The 22,109-nt window shown below is 38.9% G+C and overlaps 2 protein-coding genes across 2 annotated transcripts in view; both read right to left on the bottom strand.

Moving 5' to 3' along the window:
* Positions 1-8,581, bottom strand: part of LOC102851005 (PEST proteolytic signal-containing nuclear protein-like) — a 17,562-nt gene extending 8,981 nt beyond the window's left edge. Inside the window, exons 1-3 of the mRNA XM_006890009.1 lie at positions 8,511-8,581; positions 2,971-3,185; positions 1,805-1,879 (exon numbers count right to left, since the gene is read on the bottom strand). Coding sequence (XP_006890071.1) covers positions 1,805-1,879; positions 2,971-3,185; positions 8,511-8,574 — 354 coding nt within the window. The 5' untranslated portion in view covers positions 8,575-8,581. The remainder of the gene's footprint in view (positions 1-1,804; positions 1,880-2,970; positions 3,186-8,510) is intronic.
* A 4,520-nt stretch (positions 8,582-13,101) lies between these two features.
* The window catches only part of LOC102875950 (transcription factor SPT20 homolog), a 10,006-nt gene continuing 998 nt past the window's right edge, over positions 13,102-22,109 (bottom strand). The window contains exon 3 of the mRNA XM_006890036.1: positions 13,102-13,125. Within this exon, the coding sequence (XP_006890098.1) occupies positions 13,102-13,125 (24 nt within the window). The remainder of the gene's footprint in view (positions 13,126-22,109) is intronic.

The following is a 22,109-nucleotide window of genomic DNA, read 5'->3' on the forward strand; positions in this document are numbered from 1 at the left end:
CCAGATGCTCTGCCGGGGAAGGAGGGACAATCTCCTCCTGTACCAGTCAGATCTGATTTGACGGTACACTCACACAAAAATAATAATAATAAAAAAATAAAATTAAAAAACTAAGCTTAAAAAAGGTAAAGTAAAAATGAACTTAATCAAATGTGTTTTGTTTGTTAGTAAATGGCAAGTCAGATCTGAGTATGAATCCAAGCTTTTTGATTCCCAGTGTAGGTATTTCCATCCCGTTGCATCTAATTTCCTGGTTACTTTTTTTCCCCTCAATTTCCGTATTAATTCATCTCTATGGAGTCATCTTTTGACTTTTCCAGACATTACTTGATTTTGCTATGTGGACAGGGCATTATTGGCTTATCCACAAAGGGACTGGCTAGTCTCAACAATCTCAAGAGGTTTGGCTAGTCTAATAAATTGAATAGCTCCAGACAGAAGAATCATATTTTCCCCACCTAGAGAAGAGAAACCTTCCCCACTCCAGTGAAGAGGCAGGAAAATGTAGGATACACTTTTAGGACAGCAGCTGCCACCATGGCCAAACTAGAGAATTGAAGTTAGATGGGACTGGTAGGACTAAGGACAATTAGAGAGCAAAGCCAAAATTGGCAGGACAGCAAATTTGGAAACATGTTCTGAAGCCACGAGGCTCAAGTGCCTGTGTGCACATTTTGGAAGGCGTCTTGACTATATTCTGTTATTAATCCGAACTACAATCTTTTGACTTCCCCACTATGGTTCTGTGTGATCTGTGAACTATTACATTGGATTTTGGACCCAGCAAAACAGTAAGATTGGTGTTGATATGAGTACAAAGAGGTATGGGAGCATGGGGACTTGTCTGATTTCACTGGAATTTGTTTTGTGTTACTGATGCTGTGGATGGGGAGAGTTCCCCCATGTGAAGTCAGTAAAGGTCAGATATGGCACTCCCTATGTGGCCCTTGCTCCTTTTACAACCTCCTTAGGTATTTTTAATTTTATATCTTTTACTATTTTATGGTTAAGTTTCTGCCCTAATAGGCAACATTTCTGGGTTATCTTTGTTATCTCATGGTGCTGTGCTTATCCTTACCCAGTACTCCTCCACAAAATTCTGCAGTTATTCAGTATTTATTACTTACACTCGAAAGTTGAGGCCTTGGGATTATGAAAGCATTCCTTTCACATTTTCTTTTCAAATCATTTTAGCTCCATAGGATTTGGGTTTTGGATTGTTGTGTTGTTGTTGTTTTTTTTTTTACAGACATGTATGTATTTTTATTTTTCTTATGCACATTGTTTTTGGGAGCAATTATGAATTTACCTTGTAGCATTTTTTGTAAAATAGAGATCATATTGTTAAGTGAGAGCTAGGTAAAGCTAGCTAAAGTAAAACTACAAAGCAAAAATATCAGTCAGAATTATCTTTGCAAACTCCATACATCATTTAGAAGTATGGTAATACAGGGACACTACTAGTGACATGAGAACTGAAGCTGAGAGGATAGCAGATGTGCAGGAATATCTGCATAATGTAGATTGGTATTCCTCCTGGGGTGCAGAGGACAAATACTTAACAGCTGCATTTCCTAAGTTAAACATTAAGAACTAAAATGAATCTGGATCTTTTTAATGGATCCTCCAAATTTCTTACAAAAATGTTTTACTACCAGAGAAAATTAATGCAGAAAGAAGTACCTGCTTTTTGTAGGTTTCACAAGAAAATGACAAAAAAAGGGACCAGTATCATAAAGGCAAATGATATTTGCCATTAACTCCTTTAAAGAACTAAAATAAAGAAAATTAGGTATTAACTTACATCTTCATCTTCATTAAAAGCTGCAGCTACTGAAAGGGTTTTTGGAGCAAGAGTTGGAACAGGTTCTTTAGGTTTCTGTAGAACGTAATTTAAATATACCACATAAGTATCATGCACAAACTTGTTTAATGAATAGTTAAACAAATGATATAGAAAAATTCAACTTTATTTTTACTTACAAACTCTTACACAATAAAGAACTCAGGACACGGAACAAACCCATTTTTTCTATCAGAAAATATGGGTAATCACTGCACAGGTTTTAACATAATATGTTCATTTTTGTCCCACTACTGTAAAAAGATTTTCTATAAATGTAACCATTAACAACAACAAACCCCCCCCCCACCAAAACAAACAACAAAAAACCCCCAAAAGCAATGCACTACTTAAATAACTTGGACAGATCTATTTTGCTGACTCTACATGGTCAGAAACAGTTGAGTATCTATAACTTTATAAGTTCAACATAATATTTTTAAAAGTTCTAGTAGTCCCACAGTTAATATTTAAAAATTTATTCAAGGTTTTTAGCTTTTAAAAAGGGGCTAATGGGAGCTCTGGTGGCCTAGTGGCAAGGAGCTGCAACTACAATCTCAGAGGCACACGATTCGAATCCACCAGATGCTCTGCCGGGAAAAGGAGGGACATCTCCTCCTGTACCAATCAGATCTGATTTGACGGTACACGCACACAAAAATTTAAAAAAAAAAAAAGGAGGCTAAAGTTTATCTATAAATGGTTATCACCATTATCATAGAGTATTAGTACTCAATGTTCATTTGTAGTGCTAATGTTAAGTAACTGAGAATCTCTTATTACCAATAATTTTTTTAGATAAGAACAAATTCTTAGAGATATAATTAAAAAAATTATCACTAGCACTGAAAGAAAAAAGAAACACAAAACTGAAATTCTCTCAGAAAATTTTTTCAGAGGTTTGGGTCAACTCTGAAAAACTTAAAAGTTATCACTTTACATTTTCCCCATCACACTTGTTCCTTCTAGTATTTCAAAGTGCTAAACACTTTTTAAATACTTACATCCAAGTTCATGCATCAAAGATTCCTTCAAAGTATCCTTCTATACTTAATTTAGTTTACTATAACCTATTAAATGGGTTTTCAAAACGAATTCCAAACAACATAATTAAAATAACAACTCACACTTGATCCAAGTTTGATGGATATGGCTGATGCTTTCTTTGTCGTCTGACTACCTATGGCAAATCCAAACTTGGAGATCTTTGTAGGCTTTGTTGGGAAGTCTCCAGCTTCTTCTTCAGCTGATCGTTTCTCAGCACTACGACTGGAACTTTCCCCTCCATTACTGGAAGAAACAGTCTTAGTTTTCACAGGTTTTTCTGCTTCTTCTTCAGGTCCTGGTGAAGTCGAAACAACTTACCAAGATGAGCTATTTTTACTGAGCAGATTGATGGGAGCAGCAACCTCAAAAAGCATCGTTATAAGGAAGATACCTCTGCAGCTGTCACCTACTGACCCAACAGTCTCTTCCACTGTTTGTTAGAGTATACAGCAGGAACTGAGATTGTGTGGCAGTAGAAGAGGCTCCCATGAATTAACTAGCATAAAATACAGAGTAATTTAAAATTATAAACATGGAGTTCATACAAAGTAAAGACCCTTCAACTAAATACTATTATGTGAGTTATACAACAGACTTGTTATCTATGGCATTTGCAGAAGTTAAGCTCTATAAATTCTACACAAACTAGTTTGTGGGCAATTACATCATAAGACTGGGTAATAAATTATAATATTCTTCAATAATGCACCTTCATTATAAAATGTACATAACAGAAACACATCAATTATTACCTGCACTATAATGTTAATAGAATCTGAAATAATTCTCTTAAGTTATGTGTTTCCAGCATACATTTCACACACTCTTAAGAACTGAAAAGCAATTTAAGGGAACTTTAAGGTAGTCTGAGCAACTGAGCTCAATGCTGAAGGTTTGGCTATCAAATGTTTTCACTTAAGAGCAATTAAAAAATAGTACTTCAGTTTCTCAATTTTTTTCTAATAAAATAAAGAGCTACTTTTAAAACAATACTTGTTATAAAATTAAAAATATCTTTAATTTTACTTCTTTTTTAAGTTAATGATTACCTTGCAATATGAGTTATCTTAGGTTTCTAATGTAAGAACACTATTTAAAAACATGTCAGAAGACAGACCTGAGAAAGTTGGCTGATCATTTAAAAAAATTTTCTTCCCCTAGTTTTATACCCTGTAATATTTATTCAACTATTCTCAATGAGTAGCTTATAGTTCTGATACTCACTGAAGAAACAGGACAAAAAGCCAAAAAAGGATGAATAGAAAAATCAGACTGGCAAGCCAAGGATCAAAAACCTGAAGATGTAGAACTATAAAATTTTGGGATAAGTCTCTGAATTTATATGTATTTTGAATAGAACAATCAATTTTGTCAAGAATAAGAAGAAATTCTTATTATGTGCCATCGATTCATAGCTGACCTTCCAGCAGGTTTTTAGAGGCAGGAAACTGCACAAGAGAATACCTATTCTTCTCCCACAAAATAGCTGGTGGTTTTGAAGAGTGCACCTTTGGGAATGCAGCCTAGCTTCTAACAACTTCTAGGAGGTGTATGATTGTTTCTTGAGGTTCCATTCATGAATTTAGATATGAAATTACAAAAGAACTTAATTGAAAAAAAACCAAAACTAGCCTATCATACAATAGCTGAAATATAAAAACCTACATTGTATTCTATTTTGTTTCATTTGCCTACAGTATTTTTAAATAAAATTAAAATAAGCACTTTCTTGCTCTTGACACAGCTAAAATGCCTATCCATTGGTTCTACATCCTTATGAAAAGCACACGTTCTGTGCAAAAACTATGAAAACCACCAAGTGGTAACTTTTTTAAAAAGGCACTGAAAAAATATACCTCAGTATAGTTTAAATTAAACTGTGGCTATAAACTAGTCCCTCTTTTAAGTTTCCCTTTACCAAGAAAATAATTGAAATGGAGAATCTAGTAAAATTAAAAAGTATAAATACGATAAAAAGATAACTTGTACTAAAATAGTATTATTAACATAAATGTTATAACTATCTTATGTGCTAATACAGGAAATGTGCTGTATTATCTGACCCTTCCTATTATTCAGTAGCAAAGATATCCAAGCAGAAACTCACTATTGTTGAGTTGGTACTGACTCAGAGTTATTCTGATAAATCCATCAGAGTAGCTGGTAGATTTGAAGTGTGCAACTTTTTAGTTGAGCAATTTAGTAGAGCTGTCCTGTTCCAAAAAAGTGTGCACGAAAAAAAAAAAATTTAGGGAACTATTCTACTATTTTTTTCAATCAACTAACAGCAGCTCAGTTTTATTCACACCCAAGTTCTTGATTGATGAAGAGGCTAAGACAACTACCCAATTCACAGCCACACAAGATTAAATAAACCATTTCTATTAGATCTTTTCTACACATATAACAGATTTCAAATCCATTAATTTATTTCTGAGCCTAACAAGTCACTGTTTGGATTTTCCCATACTCAACAAGTTCTTATGTTTTTGTTTTTAAAACTCAATTGTAAAAATGACATCTCTGTCTTTAGGAGACATGTCTTAGGAGGGAACAAAGGAAGATGTCACTTAACTCAAGCTGTTATTATCTTTTTATATAGTCTTCTTTTAAAAATTACACAGAAAAATTCACAAAGCATTAGGAAAAGGCAAATGAAATTGTCAGTGAGTTAAGATAGCGAAATGTGATAGTCATGTTATTAACACAACTGTTATGTAACTTATAGAATTCTATTATTAATAATTCATTAGAAACCTACTTCAACCTAACGTGAATTTGAGAATATTATTATAAATACCAACACTCATTTCGAAGCACTTAAGTTTCTATGTTCAGTTTACATATTAAAGACCTCAGAAAACAAAATTTTAAGTGAGCCCAAATTAGTAATGAAAAAATTTTAATTATATTTGAAAGATTATCTTTTAAAAATAATCAAATCACAAATTAATTTTTACACAATCAAGTCACCAAACAAGACTAAAATGATATAAATTACAAGATTCTTTATCAAGAATATTTATCAAGAATATTTTAATGAAAGGGGCTCTGAATTTCTCCTTGAGCACATAAATGTGATTAATGTGAAATCAAATCACACTGTACTTTCCCACTGGCTAGTTTGAGAAGAGGGATTTTAAAGTTTGAAAAAAATTACTTAGTAAGAAAATTTAAGTCCTAAAGATCATTTTGCTCAATTTCTCACCTAAGAAAGGGCACAAAGCCATATTTCTACTACAATTGGTATGAGATTTAAGTGAGAATATAATCAAGATTCCACTAGTGTTTAGCACAACAAATGTCAATTTTACTATTAGCATAACCAAAGGTCATGCTTTTGATATCAGTAAACAAAAGTGTGTAAAAAAAAGAAAGAAAAAAACAGTGTGTAAAAAGAGGGGATCTTGTCCAAAGCTGTTCACTTTCTATTTAAGTCATGTCAAGTAGAGGAGTAACCTACTCAAATACCTAGAGTAGTGCCAAGGCAGTGCAATATTCAACTGAAAATACAAAATATTTTTCTAAGTAAGTCCTTGAGACAAAGTAGGTTAAGTGTTTTCATAACAGTGACTATCTACTATTAACTCAAAATTCATGACCACTGCCTGGCCATCTACCAGGTTTCCAAACTTCATGGACCACATTGAAGAAACATCTTATCTTTCCGCTGGTTGATTTGAACCAGCAGAGGGGTTCCTATGTACTAGTACTTGCCATATAATTAATAATTTATTAATATTATGAGCTGTTTTAATTATCGAGTCCTCTGAACTTCATGGACAACAGCTAATACTTAAAAAAAAAAAAAAAAAAAAAAGGCAACGATACTGACTTCTTGTAAAGAAACGCTTACCCAGGGTAAACTGTGGAGCTATGTAGCAATTGAGCCATATTACTTATTTCCCTGACGTGGGTTAACAAAGGTAGGCGGCTTCTTTCTTTCCCCCCCTCCCCGTCTTCCCAGATAGGCTAAAGTGTAAGCTTAGAGACAGATTAAGAATTCACACTAGTTACTAACTCTCAATTAATTATGCTGATATTTTAAAGCATATTTTGACAGCACAGTAAACACATCTTTGTATATACATTTCTGAGTATACTGAGTCAACACAGTTTTAAAAGGCAACCTAAAAGTAAAAGTCATATTAGATCTTTACGCTGTACATCTCTTCTCAAGCTATTTCTACTTTTAAAATGAACTCTTCCTCAACAATTTCCAAAACAATTTTTCGGAGGAAGTCTTAAGGATGCTCTTACTTCTCTCAATGCCCTGAGTTGGGAAAATGATTTACTGCGGATCCTTCAGTGCGTTTCCTAGGCTGTAAATCACTACGGAGCGGACTTCTCCATCTTTTCCCCCACGGAGCTGCTGATGGTTTCGAACCGCCAGACTCATGCATGGCCTTTGAGTCAACAACGCAACCTGGCAACTCTCTACCTGGTTTCATGTTAATTTCCCAGATGGGGGCGATGGTCGAAAAGCTGTGTCCATGTTTTTTAAAAAGGAATGTGTGTGTGTGTGTGTGTGTGTGTGTGAAGGAACTGTGGGCTCCACAGTAACTATCTTTTAATATTTTGTCCGTAAGGTAACTGAGGGAGAGCGATGTCCCATGAGATTAACTGCCTCTGAGAACCCGCGACAGGGTCAGCTATGAGTCGATTCCGACTCTATGTTACACAAGAAGGTAAACATGGTTATTAAATGGATCCTAAATTTTCTCCAAACGCTGGCCGTCTGTATATCCTCCTATTAAATCAGAGACAAGACTTGGTAGACTAGGTAAGCCGGCGAACATTTAAAACTTCGATAAACTCGCATGTGCGGGGCGGGGGAGGTAACATTTCTCTTTTCCTTAAAGATCAATACCCTAATTTGTGGGGGAGAGAATATTACTTGATAAAATTAAGACAATGTGAATCTGAATTTGCGCCACTCCTAAAGCAACTAAGAGAAGGCATTACTAACCTAAATTCTTGGCATTTACTACAAGCCTAAAAGAAAGGCCGATGAAAGCAATCAACCCTGCTCCCCGCGGCTAAAAACGGGTGAAGAGAAGAGAATTTGCTCTTTGGTCTCCGCCCACCTCATGTAAGAGGCAGCACAGGCTGGCAAATAAATAAAACCGTTTAGGGTCGTCAGCCTCCTCACCGTACAAGGAGTAACACGCAAAATTCATCCTCAGGTGTCACTGAGAGGCGGTCCCCGCCGGAAACTCGGCCTGCGGCCAGTTCCCGAGGCTCAGGGACTTCTGCAGGGTGTGTGTTCTGCGTGATGTGCGTCTGATGGGGCCGTAGCGGCTCCCGCACGCCGCTCCAGATCCCACCCTGACTTCAGGCTCCTTTTCTGGAGCCCATCTCCTCCTCTGCTCAGAAGCTGGGCATCCTCTGGGGGCAGGAGGTGACACTCAGTGGCCAGCTTTCCCACCCCCCAGGAGGAAGGCGGTGTGGGCCGGGTTTCCTGCAGGCCGCATCGGGCGTGCCCGCGTCTCGTCAGGGCCCAGCACCGGGAGAGCGCCAGTCCCACCCTTTCTCTCCCATCACACTCCCCCCGACCCAGGGAGGCCAAAGAATGGATCGGAGCATTCCCCTCCGCCCGCGACGCTGGGGTTGTGTTCACCTCCGGCGGCTCCAGCTCGTTGCGGATTCTCCGGCTTCTCCTCTCCCGCCTTCCCGTCCGCCATTTTCCCCGCCGCGGTCTCTTGCAGCCACGCCAAGGACGTCACGGCCCCGCCTCGACAGCGAGCTTCGCAGCGAACCCGCGAGGCGGCCGCCTAGAGCGGCCCAGGGGCGTGCCAAGAATGCCTCGCGCAAGCGTAAGTGGATGTGATGTCATCAATGAATGACGCGGGGGCAAGAATGCCACTTCTTTGTAGAGGATATGATACGGATTTACTAATTCGAGTTTAGGTAGGGGTTTTGTGGTTCCGCCCCCCCCCCCGCCATGGTCCAGAGAAGTGAAAGGCCATGGAACCATCACCCTTGAAATTTGGGGGAATCTAAGAAGGCTTCTGGAGCCTCAGGTGCCATTGTAGCTGTAAGTGGCAGAGCCTTTTATTCGAACCTTGCTTATATTCGTGTGCGGATTTTGCGTAAATAAAGTACAGTCATATTATCTCTAAGGAGAAAACAACATTTGTCTAGCGCCTTCTACTGTCAGACACCGTTCGTACAGTAATGCTAACAGCTTTTAATTAGCTATAAAAGTGAAGCCCAAGGAGACTAGCAATTTCTCAGAGATCACGTAGAACAATGGCAGGACCACTTTTAGTTTCTTCTAAACGTGCTACAGTTAATCACTTTAAGAAGGAATAGATGGGGAGCTCTGGTGGCCTAGTGGCAAGGAGCTGCAACTACAATCCCAGAAGCACACGGTTCGAATCCACCAGATGCTTTGCCGAGGAAGGAGGGACAATCTCATGTACCAGTCTCTGATTTGACGGTACACTCACACAAAAATAATAAAGAAAGAAAGAGAGAAAGAGACAACTTGACATTTCGGCCAGTTTTGGAAATATCTTTTAATGGAGTTTTTTTAAATGAGGAAATTATTTATTAATTGTAAATACCTTTTCCTCCCTTTTTGTGTACTGAGATTCCCCCTCCTCCAGTGGATTAAAACCCCGCACCTTTGGGATTGCAGCGCAGCTTCTTGCCACCAGGCCAGCAGAGTTTCCTTTAATAGAGATTTTAATGGAAGTGTATAGAGAACTTGGATATTTATTCATTCATTGCTGCACATTTTCCTCCCTGCCCTTCTCAGTTCGCTTTTCTCTTTGAAAAATTATTTTTCATTGTTGTACACTTCCCCCAAGTCCACTTTATTATGCAGCTCTTATTCAGAAATGTTATGCAAATAATACCTAATATTTTCCTTTTAAGCAGTTCTTTCCCTCATCTGTTTCAATGCAGTGTACATTATTTATCCCATCCTTTTTACTTCTTCCCCAACCCCCACGTCAATCCTGCTTTATAACAGTAGCATTGTGCAGTATTTGCCCTTTGTGTCTGAGATATTTCACTCAGCATAATGTCCTCCAGGGTCACCCATTTTGAATAATATTGCATGAGTTCCTTGTTTTTCAATGCAGCATAGTATTCCATTGTGCGAATATACCACAGCTTCTCTGTCCATTCGTTTGTTGATGGGCACTTGGGTTGTTTCCATCTCTTTGCTATTGTGAACAATGCAACAATATACATGAGCGTGCATATATTTGTTTAGGTGGCAGTTCTGGTTTCTTTAGGGTATATTCCCAGTAGAGGAATTGCTGGGTCAAATGGTATTTGTATTTCCAACTTTTTGAGAAAGTGTCATACTGCTTTCCATAGTGGTTGTGCCATTTTACACTGCCACCAACAGTGAATAAGCATTTGAGTTGTTCCCCAACCTTGCCAGCATTTGTTGTTTGCTGCTCTTGAATTTTGCTATTCTACTGGGGTGAGATGATATCTCATAGTTTTGATTTGCATCTCTCTTAGAGCTAGGGATTTTGAACATTTCTTCATATGTTTGTTCACCATCTGAATCTCTTCTTTGTTGAAGTGTCTTTATATCCTGTGCCCATTTTGCGATTGGGTTGTTTATCTTGTTGTGGTGCTCGAGTATTCCATGAATTCTAGATAAAAATCCCTTATCAGATATGTCATTACCAAATATTCTTTTCCAGTCTGTGACTTTACTTTTCTATTGGAGAAGTTTTTTTGATGTGCATAGGGATTTGATTCTTCTAAGATCCCATTCATCTGTTTTATCCTCTCCTAGTTGTAGGTGGAAATCTTTAATCACTGCCTAGGTTTTGCAGAGGGACATCTGAATGCGTTTTATTTGGCTCCAGCTTACATTTTCAGCCTTATCTTACATTTTTTTATATGAATTTATTTGGTCACCCAGTTGAATCTATTTCTTAGTAGCAAAGAAACTGCAGTTCCTGGGCTTGCCATACTGTGTGCACTGAATGCTCTAGAATAAGGGTCAAAGCTGTATCCTTTCTCCATACCTATTCAATCTGTATGCTGAGCAAATCATTCAAGAAGCTGGACTCTGAAGAAAAATGTGGCATCAGAATAGAAGTAAGTAAGACTTATCAACAATTTGTGTTATGCAGATGACACATCCTTTGCTTGCTGAAATGTGAGAAAGACTTGAAATGCTTACTGCAGAAGGTCAATATGGATTACATCTCAACATAAAAAAAACCCCAAAATTATCACCATTAGACCGATAGCAAAATCATGATGGATGGAAATAAGATAGATGTACATGATTTCATCTTACTTGGAACCACAGTCAACACCCTTGAATCAGCAGTCAAGAAATAAAAAGATGTATTACAGTGGGGAAAGTCGGCTGTCAAGGACCGCTCCAAGGAGAAGCAAAGATGTCTGTTTAAAATCTAAGTTGTGCACTTCATCAAAGAAGACATTCAGATGGCGAACAAACAGAACAACAAACAGCAAATGCTGGTGAGTTTGTGGAGAAACTGGAACCCTTATTCACTGTTGGTGGCAATGTAAAATGGCACAACCACTATGGAAAGCAGTATGGCGCTTTCTCAAAAAGTTGGAAATAGAAATACCATTTGACCCAGCAATTCCTCTACTGGGAATATACCCTAAAGAAACCAGAACTGCCACCTAAACAAATATATGCACGCTCATGTATATTGTTGCATTGTTCACAATAGCAAAGAGATGGAAACAACCCAAGTGCCCATCAACAAACGAATGGACAGAGAAGCTGTGGTATATTCGCACAATGGAATACTATGCTGCATTGAAAAACAAGGAACTCATGCAATATTATTCAAAATGGGTGACCCTGGAGGACATTATGCTGAATGAAATATCTCAGACACAAAGGGCAAATACTGCACAATGCTACTGTTATAAAACAGGACTGACGTGGGGGTTGAGGGGAAATTAAGAGGAGATAAATAATGTATACTGTGGTGAAAACAGATGAGGGAGAGAGCTGATTAGGTATTATTGTCATGACAAGAGTCCAGAATGAGAACTGCATAGTGGAGTGGACTGGGTGAGGGAAGGTTGTATAACAATGAAAGAATTTTTCTTTTACTTTTCAAAGAGTAACTTGGAGGGAGGGGTGGGCAGGGAGGAAAGTATGCAACAATGAATTAATGAAAATCCAAAGTCCCTATAAACTTTCATTAAAATAAAAAAACAAAACAACAACAAAAATTAAGTTGTACCTGATTCTGGCCATGGTCTTTTCAGTAACTTGCTTTGCATCTGAAAGCTGAACAATGAATAAGGATGACAGAAGAAGAGATTAAAGGCCCTGGTTCACCATTTAAAACATAGGCTATGCAAAAGTGCCCAGAAAAACACATTTTTATAGGGCAGATCCCTCTAATTTATGGGTTTTTTTCCCCAAAAAAAATTGTGATCTTTGCAAGTTTCTTAATTGGGACCTTCAGTTCTGTAAGTTTGGGTTTTTTTAAATGGAGACCTAAACATGAAACTTTTAAATGTTACTATATTTGTACCTATATATGTTGTTGTATGTGCCATAGAGCTCACTCCAGCTCATAACAACTGTATGTACAATAGTTCTGAACCCTGCTTTATCTTGAGCGAGTTTCATTGTCTCTGACACACCTACCTCCATTACCCCAGTCACTGAGTCAATCTATCTCTTCCAGGGTCTTCCTCTCCTCTGCTGTGCCTCTACCCTTCTAAACCTGATTTCCTTTTCCAAGAACTGGTCCCTCCTTACAGTATGCCCAAAGTATGTTAGATGGAGTTTCAAAATCTTTACCTCCAAAGAACATTCTGGTTTCACCCTCTCCAAGACAGTCCTGTTTGTTCTCTTAGCAATCCATTCAGTACACTTCTCCAGCACCACAACTGAAAGGTATCAATTCGTCTTCTTTCATGCTTAGTCATTATCCAGCTCTCTGATGCATAGCAAGTAATTGCTAAGACCATGGCCTGGATGAGGCGCATCTCAGAAAGTGTGCTCTCTTCTCTATGCATGTATAGATATCTGTATATTTAAATTAGGATAATGAAGCACAGAGAGGTTACCAAACACCAGTAAGAGCAGATCCAGTTCCCATATACTACACTACTATATAAAAGTTAAAGGACGGAAAATAGGAATCCATTATCTTGTCACTTCCACACCATCAAGTTTTGTCTGTATTGCTCACTTCTTTGTTTCCCCTGAAACCTAGCATATACCAGTCTCAATTGAAGACTTCAGTAATACCCTGCAACAGATTAAGGAATGAAAAGGGAGTGCAGGAGAAAGACAAAACTGTTCTGATCTGACATTTGCTAATTTTGTGACCTCTCATTGAGAAACAATCTTTCTGATTCTGGAAATTATTTTGAAATTTAGTGATAAGATTAAGTGAGATAATGCTATCAGGTTCCCTCAGTCAGTTTAGACTCAGAAAAATAGCCCTGTGTACAACAGAATGAAACACTGTGCCATCTTCACAGCTGCTGCATTTTTAAACCTATTGTTGTGGCTGCTGTGACAGTCCATTTTGTGAACATTTTCCCTCTTTTTTTTTCTGACCCTTCTGTCAAGCATGATGTCTTTCCCAGAGACTGGCTGCTTTTGATGATACGTCCTAAGAATATGAGACAATTTCAGCATGCTCACATGCATGTTAGGAACATTTCGATTGTCCTTCTGAGCCAGATGTGTTCGTTCTGCTGATAGACATAGTATATTCAATAGTCTTGGCCAACACTATTATTCAAAAGAAGAAATTCTTCAGTCTTAATCATTGTTGAGCTTTTGCGATTGAAAATACCATGGCTTAGTCAGGTTCACCTTTTTCCTCAAAGTGATATCTTTACTCTCTAACTCTTTAAAGAAAGAGTTTTGGGCAGATTTACTTAATGCAGAATGCCATATGGTTTCTTGATTGCTGCCTACATGGGTGTTGATTGGAGGTCCAAGCAAAATGAAATCTTTAGCAATTTCAGGCTTTCTTCCATCATGATGTTTCTTAATCCAGATATGAGGATTATTGTTTTCTTGATGTTGAGGTGTAATCCTTGTTTCAAACTGTAATCTTTGATGTTCATCACTGTGGTGTTAGTTGAAAGTTGGCTCTTTTAGCCATTACCTTAGCCCCCTCTGGTCTCCACCTACCTTAACTGCAGACATATGGCCTTGCAAATCATTAACAGCTGTGGGATTAGAAGAAGAAGAGACAGTGCTTCCCATACTATGCAGCAAGACTTGAGGGCGAATGGAGTAAGACCTTGATGGCAAGACCCTGGTGATGGTGGTGGAGACTGTGGTATTACTATGGAAAAACTTTGGCAAAGTGTAACCAGAGGAGCCCTGAGATAACGGCCACATTTAAAGGTTTTGCTACTCTTGCTGGGTGATAGAAGGAAAAGCTGACTGCTGAACTGAAACTAGAGCCAGGATTAATTGAGGAATTGTGCCTGTGAACTGCTCGACTAAAATCTGAACTTGCTTTCAATGATATTCTTTGCCTCCTCCACTCTCCAATTTAATTCACTAATAAACCCCATTCTTGGTACCACAACTGTGAATCAACAATGAATATCAGACCCAGTGATTGGTGGACATCTATATATCACAGGTTATTGATGAGTCTTCCTCAATTTCTGATGTCTCATACCATCCAGTTTCTCAAATTAATTGCTCAGCATACAGATTTGCTTTCAAAGTGAATAAGTATGAGGAAAGGGCATATTCTTGATGAGTACCTTTTCTGATTTTAAACCACACATGCAAATACTTGTTCTGCTTGAACAGTTACATCTTGATCTTTGCACAGGTTTTGAATGGGTACTATTAAATATTTGGGAATTCTTATTTTTTTTGCAATGTTTTCTATAATTTGTTGTGATCGACACAGTTGAATAACTTACATAATCAAGAAAACACAGCCAAACATTGAAGTGTTGAACATGTTGTTGTTGTTGAGTGCCACTGAGTGTGACTCATAATGACCTCATGAGCACAGATCTGAATGAACCCTGTCCTATCTTGTGCTATATTCATCATCTCTGACATGCATGAGCCGATTTCTGTAGGCACTGTGTCAGTCCATCTCATTGATGGGCTTCCTATCTTTTGCCGATTTTCTACCTTTCTAAGCTTGATGTCCCTTTCCAAGGAATAAGCCCTTCTAACAACAGGCTCAAAGTATGTGAGATGAACCTTTGTCATCCCTGCCTCTAAGGAGCACTTTAGTTGAACTTTCTCCAAGACAGTTTTTTGGTTTTTGTTTTTTTGTGGACTTGGAAGTCCATGGAATATTCAGTACTCTTCTCCAACACCAACAATTCAAAGACATTATTTTTTCTTCTGTCATTCTTACTCATTGTCCAGTTCTCAGATGCATAGAAAGTGATTGAAAAGTAGACTGAATAAGGTGCACCTTAGCCTTTAAATTGACATTATTGCTTTTTAGTACTCTGAAGAGGTTCTTGACAGCAGACTTTCCCAGTGCAATACTTTTTTTTTTGCCATCAAAAATGCCTCTTTGTTATTCATTCTCAGGATTAATACTTAGAGCTGAAAAGATTCAACATTTATGAGCCTTCATATTGTTCCAAAATATAGTTGCAAAGCCTTTAACAGCTTATGAATGTTCAGCTTTAACCACAAATAACATTGGAAAACATGGGGTTTTTTTGCCCATTGTTGCGTATTTTCTTCCCTCCCTTCCCCCTTCCTCTACTTCTCCCCACAATGCATCCTTTGTTCCAGATTGTTGTCATACATGTTATGCCTAATCATATATTTCTTTGTGACAGTTCTTCCCCTCATGAGAGCTAATGCAGTACTCATTATCCACTCTGTTCCCATTCTCTCCTCAGTTTCCCCATGTCTGTCATATCTTATAACAGCAGTGTTATGCAGTATTTGTCCTTTTGCGATTAAAATTATTTCCCTCAGCATAATGTCCTCCAGGCTCTCCCATGATTTGTAATGTTTTATGAGTTCATTGTTTTTCAATGTCATATACCATTTTGTGAATGCAGTATGTCCTTTTTTTATTTTGATTTTTTGACTGTTGGTACTAAGAATCTAAACTGTGGATCCAAGTAAGATAAAGTCATTGACAATTTCAGTATTTTCTCCATCTATTGTGATGTTGCCTTTCTGCTCAGGGGTGAAAATTTTTTGTCTTCTTGATGTTGAGATGTAATCCATACTGAAGGCTGTCGTCTTTGATCTTTTGCAGCATCACTTCAAATCCTTCTTACTTTCAAAAAGCAAGATTATGTCACCTGTATAACACAGGTGGTTGTTGGTGAGTCTTCAGAGGCATCTTCCTGATGCCGCATTCTTACTCATAACGTCCACCTTCTCGATTGATTTGCTCAGCATACAGATTGAATAGGTATGGAGAAAGAATCCAGCCCTGATTCACACCTTTTTATTTTAAACTGAGCAGTGTTCCCTTCCTCTATTTAGGTAACAGTGTCTTTGATCTAAGTATAGGTTTCAAATGAGCACAGTTAAGTATTCTGGAATTCCCATTCTTCTCAATGTTAGCCATAATTTATGTTCTACATTGTCAAATGCCTTTACATAGTCAATAAAACACAAATAGACATACTTCTGATATTCTCTTTCAGCCAATACCCATCTGATCTTTCATTGTATTAATACATATATTGATACGTTATAGTACAGTGAATTGTTTAATATTGTCTTTCTAGTGTTGATCCTCCGTTTTGTGATGAATTGTAAATCCTAGCCTCTCTGCTTATATAGTCCCATTTTTGAGTGAGTTGTTAATTATGTTAATGAGGTGCATTTAGAGTAGGATGAGTCTTAAATTATAACATTATTAGATGGAATGACTTAAGTCACCACTCTTACCCCAGCCAACACCCTCCACAACTTTGTATCACCTTGCTCAATTAAGAAAAGTTCCTTGATGAGTAGTTTGTATCCTATATATGTGAATACATCATGATAGTGGTGAAGAGATTGAGATTGTTAACAGCTTTAGTTTGCTTGGCTCCACAATCAACATTCTTGGTACCAGTAGCCAGGAAATTAAAAGATTAATTGCACTGGGCAAGTCTGCTGTCAGGGACCTCTCCAGAGTACTGAAGAGCAATGATGTCAGTCTGGAGACTAAGGTGCACCTAATCCAGGCTATGTTGTTGTTGTTGTTGTTATGTGCCGTCGAGTCGTTTCCGACTCATAGCGACCCTATGCACAACAGCCCTAAACTCTGCTTTATCCTGTGCCTCCAACTGCCTCTGACACACCCATCCCTATTACCCCAGTCACCGAATCAATGCATCTCATAGAGGGTCTTCCCCTCCTGCATTGTCCCTCAACCCTCCCAAGCATCATGTCCCTCTCCAAGGACCCGTCCCTCCTGGCAACATGTCCAAAGTATGTCAGACGAAGCCCCAGAATCCTTGCCTCCAAGGAGTAGCTTGGTTTAATCCTCTCCAAGACAAATCCGTTTGTTTTCCTGGCAGTCCAGGGTACATTCAGTACCCTTCTCCAGCATCACAGCTCAAAAGCATCCACTCTCCTTCTGTCCTCCCTAGTCATTGTCCAACTCTCTGATGCATAACAAGCAATTGCAAATACCATGGCCTGTATCAGGCACACCTTAGTCTCAAGAGAGACACTGTTGCTCCTGAGTACTTTAGAGAGGTCCCTAACAGCAGACTTTCCCATCGCGATACACTTTTTGATTTCCTGACTGCTGTTGCCAAGAGTGTTGACTGTGGAGCCGAGCAAACTGAAGCTGTGAACAATCTCAATCTCTTCGTCATCCATCCTGACGCTGCCAACTGGTCCAGTGGCGAGAATCTTTGTCTTCTTGACATTGAGCCTCAGTCCATACTGAAGGCTGCAGTCCTTGACCCTTCGCAGCAAGTGCATGAGGTCCTCCTCAGTTTCAGCAAGCAGGGTTGTGTCATCTGCATAACGCAGATTGTTAATAGATCTTCCACCAATCCTGATGCCACAATTCTCCTCATAGAGCCCAGCCTCTCGGATAATCTGCTCTGCATACATGTTGAAATGGTATGGAGAAAAGATGCATCCCTGGCGTACACCCTTCCCAATTTTGAACCATGCAGTGTTACCCTGCTCTGTTCTGACTACTGCCTCTTGATCCAAGTACAGGTTTCGCATTAGCACAATTACATGTTCTGGGATTCCCATTCTTCTCAGAGTCAGCCACAGTTTGTTATGATCCACACAGTCAAATGCCTTTGCATAATCAGTGAAACACAGATAGACATTCTTCTGGTATTCTCTGCTTTCAGCCAAGATCCATCTAACATCAGCAACAATATCCCTAGTACCATGACCCCTTCTAATCCAGACCATAGTCTTTGTAATTACTTGCTATGCATCAGAAAGATGGACATTGACTAGGGATAATAGAAGGAGAATTGATGCCTTTGAACTGTGGTGCTGCAAAGAGTATTGAACATACCATAGACTGCTACAAGAACAAACAGGTTCGTCCTGGAGAAGGTGAGACCACGCTGCTCCTTGGAGGTAAAGATTCTGAAGCTTCGTCTGACATTCTTTGGACATGTTAACAAGGCAGGACCAGTCCTTGGAGAGGGACATCATGCTTGGGAAGGGGGAGGGACAGAGCAAGAGAGGAAGACCCTTGATGAAATGGATTTATTCAGTGACTGGGGTAATTGGGGGTGGGCGTGTCAGGGCATAGGATAGAGCAGGGTTTAGGGCTGTTGTACATAGGCTCGCAATGAGTTGCAGGTAAGTCCACGGCACACAACAACAACAACTGTCAATATTCACTCTTGTTCTATATTCTGCATCTTACTCATCACCTGATCACAGGTTCTTTGACCTTAAGATGCTATGATCTGACCTGATTTTCTGGCTTTCACAGCTTTGTAAATCCATTAATTTAAAGTCATCAGCCCCTGTAACTATACGATTTGAGAGAAGCTGCCACACTTATTTGGGGCTTGCCAGCCTCCACTTCATGAGCCATTTTCTTATGAAAGTTGTGAGACCGTGCAACAAATTACAGAATGCAAATTTGTAAGGAAAAGTACTGAGGGAAGGGTAAATAGTTGATATTAGAGATAGGCACAGCTATTTGGAAAGATTAAGGTATTTGGGACAACTTTAACTTGTATGTCATAGGAACTAGCTTTGTGCTGATCCTTCTAAAAGGAATTATTCATGAATGTTGTTGTATACAGTCAAGTCAGAACCAGCTCATAACTGACTCTCCCAGTGGGTTTTCAGAAGCAATTTAAGTGCATGTGAGGAGATTGCTCATCTTTCTCCATGGAACAGCTGGTGGATTTGAACTGTGTGCTTTTGGGATGGCAGTGCAGCTCCTTACCACTTGGCATGTGCACATAAAAAATTTGTAACATAGTGCCTGTCGTGAGAGCTTGCTTAAAGATAGCTTTTATCATTGGTTTTCTCTCAAGAGCTATTCAGATGATGTTATATGCCACTGAGTTGCCTGTGACTTATAGCGACCCAATGTACAACAGCTCTGAAGCCTGCCCTGTCCTGAGCCAGAATCTCTGACTCTGACACACCTACCCCCATTGCTCCAGTTACTGTATCAATCCATCTCATCTGGGGTTTTTCTTTCCTGCGCTGTCCCTATACCCTTCTGAGCATGGTGTCTTTCTCCAAGGATCTGTCCCTCCTGGCCACATGCCCAAAGTATGTGAGATGGAGCTTCAAAATCTTAGCCTCCAAGGAGAAACGTGGTTTCACCCTTTCCAAGACAGACCTATTTGTTTTCTTGGCAGTCCATGGTATGTTGAAGACTTCTCCAGCACCACAGCTCAAAGGTTTCAATTCTTCTGTCATCCTTATTCATTGTCCAGCTTGCAATGATGGCAATTTAAAAAAATAAGCTGGTAAGGTGGTATGAACAACTATAATTTGGATTCGAATGTTTATTTGTGAGGTTACATATTTTGTTTCTAATATTTACTTAGATGCATGTCAAAAAGAAAATGTAAGGAACTGAACTCTTTGCCATATGGTTGATTCTGACTCATAGGAACTCTCTGTAGGACAGGGTAGGTCTGCCATATAGCATTTTGAAACTGTCAATCTTCATGGACACTTCACCAAAGAAGACATTCACATAGCAAACACAAACATGAAGAAATGTTAAAAGTCCCCAGCTGTTAGATGCAAAGCAGAACAACTATTAGATAACAACTCACCCCAGCAATAATAACACAGTTCAACAGGGCAGCAAACAATAAATGCTGGCAAGGTTAAGGTGAAATTGGAACTCTTACTCACTTCTGGTGGGAATGTAAAATGGTACAACCACTATGGAAGGCAGTCTGGCGCTTTCTCAAGGAGTTGGAAGTAGAAATACCATTTGGTTTTTACATTGTTGGTGGGATTGTACAATGGTACAACCACTCTGGAAGGCAGTTGGCACTTCCTCAAAAAGCTGAACATAGAAATTCCATATGACCCAGCTATTCTATTGCTTGGAATATACTCCAAGAAAATGAGAACTGAGGCTCAAATGGAAACTTGTACACCAGTGTTCATAGCAGCATTATTCACTTTCGCAAGAACATGGAAACAGCTCAGATATCCAACCACAAACTAATGGATTGAGAAATTGTGGTACAGTCATACAATGGAATACTATGCAGCACAGAGGAGCAATCATTTTGTAAATTACTACCTAACTTGGGAGGGGCTGGAGAGCATTATGCTGAGTGAAATAACACAGGTCCACAAGGAAAAATACTGTATAAAACTGTGTTGTAAAATGAGTATGAGGATCCAAGGTGAGGAGCAAGGTGGAAATAGAGGGGTGAGTTTGGTGGAGGGGTAGGGTGTTAATCATAGGTTTGCACAATTGTGTGGGTGGGTGGAGTGAAGGAAATGGGAAGGATCTTTGTGAAAGACAACGCACTCAAACTTTGTAAGAAAATCAGAAAAAAAAACCCAAACCCAAAATCATTTGGCTCAACAATTCCACTACTGATAATACACCCAAAGGAAACCAGAGCTGAGACTCGGGCAAATGTCTGCACATCAGTTTATTGCAGAATTATTCGCAATAGCAAAGAGTTGGAGGCAACCCAAGTGCCCATCAACAAATTTATAGAAAAACTATGGTATATTAACACAATATTACACAGCAGTGAAAAACAGCGAACTCTTAAAACATTAGACAACAGGGCTGAGCTGGAGGACATTATGCTGAGTGAATTATCTGTTGCAAAAGGACAAATACTGCACAACACCACTGTTATAAAATAAAATAGACATGGAGGGTTCGAGAGAGCCTAGAAAAATAGTGGATAGATGATAAACACTGCATTGGAACAGATGAGGTGAAGAACAGTCCAAAAGGAATACATTATTAGGTATGTATGACAACAATCTGGAACAAGAGGTGAATTGCAAAGTGGGGTAGAGGAGGGTGTTGGGAGGAGTAGGGAAAAAATGAGCAACAATGAATGAGTAAAAATTTAAGAAATAGTTTTTTAGAAAATGAGGATCCAAGGTGGAGAGGGGGGAGAGCAGAGGTGTGTGGATGGTGAGTGTTAATCATAGGGTCGCACAATTTGATGGGTGGGTAAATGAAATGGGAAATATCTGGTGTGAGAAAAAAATGTATACATGGGGCAGGGGGGGTGGGAGGAAGGCATGGGGAAATAGTATACCAATGAAGGAATTTTTTTTCTTTTTCTTTTTAGAGAGGGGAGTGAACTGGTGGGGAGGGGTGGGCAGGGAAAAAAGTGCGGCAATGAATGAATGGAAATCCAAAATCTCTGTAAATGTTTATTAAAATTAATAAAAAAATTTTTAAAAATGTATGCAAACTTTGTAAGTAAACCAGTATAAAGTAAAAATTTTATTAAAAAAACCCCAAACAAACAAAATCTTGATGGAAGCAGGTTTCAGCCCTTTTCACCAAGGAGCAGCTGATGGGTTGAACTCCAAAGAATTCTGTTAACAGCTCAACATTTAACCCAGAATGTTGTTGTAATGCCATTGAGTCAGAACTGACTCACAGCTGATCCTCCAGCAGGTTTGCAGAGGCAGCAAATTGCAAGGGAGGAGATTACCCATTCTTCTACAACAGAGCAGATAGTGGATTTGAACCATGTGTCTTTGATATTGCAGCACAACTTATTGCCACAAGGCCACTAGAGCACTCACTAGCCCAGAATAGTTTCAAGTTCGGGGTTTTTTTGTTTGGTTGGGTTTTTTTTTTTT

The sequence above is a fragment of the Elephantulus edwardii genome, unplaced genomic scaffold (assembly GCF_000299155.1).
Source record: "Elephantulus edwardii isolate Elephantulus edwardi_28Jun2011 unplaced genomic scaffold, EleEdw1.0 scaffold00085, whole genome shotgun sequence".
Taxonomy (NCBI): domain Eukaryota; kingdom Metazoa; phylum Chordata; class Mammalia; order Macroscelidea; family Macroscelididae; genus Elephantulus; species Elephantulus edwardii.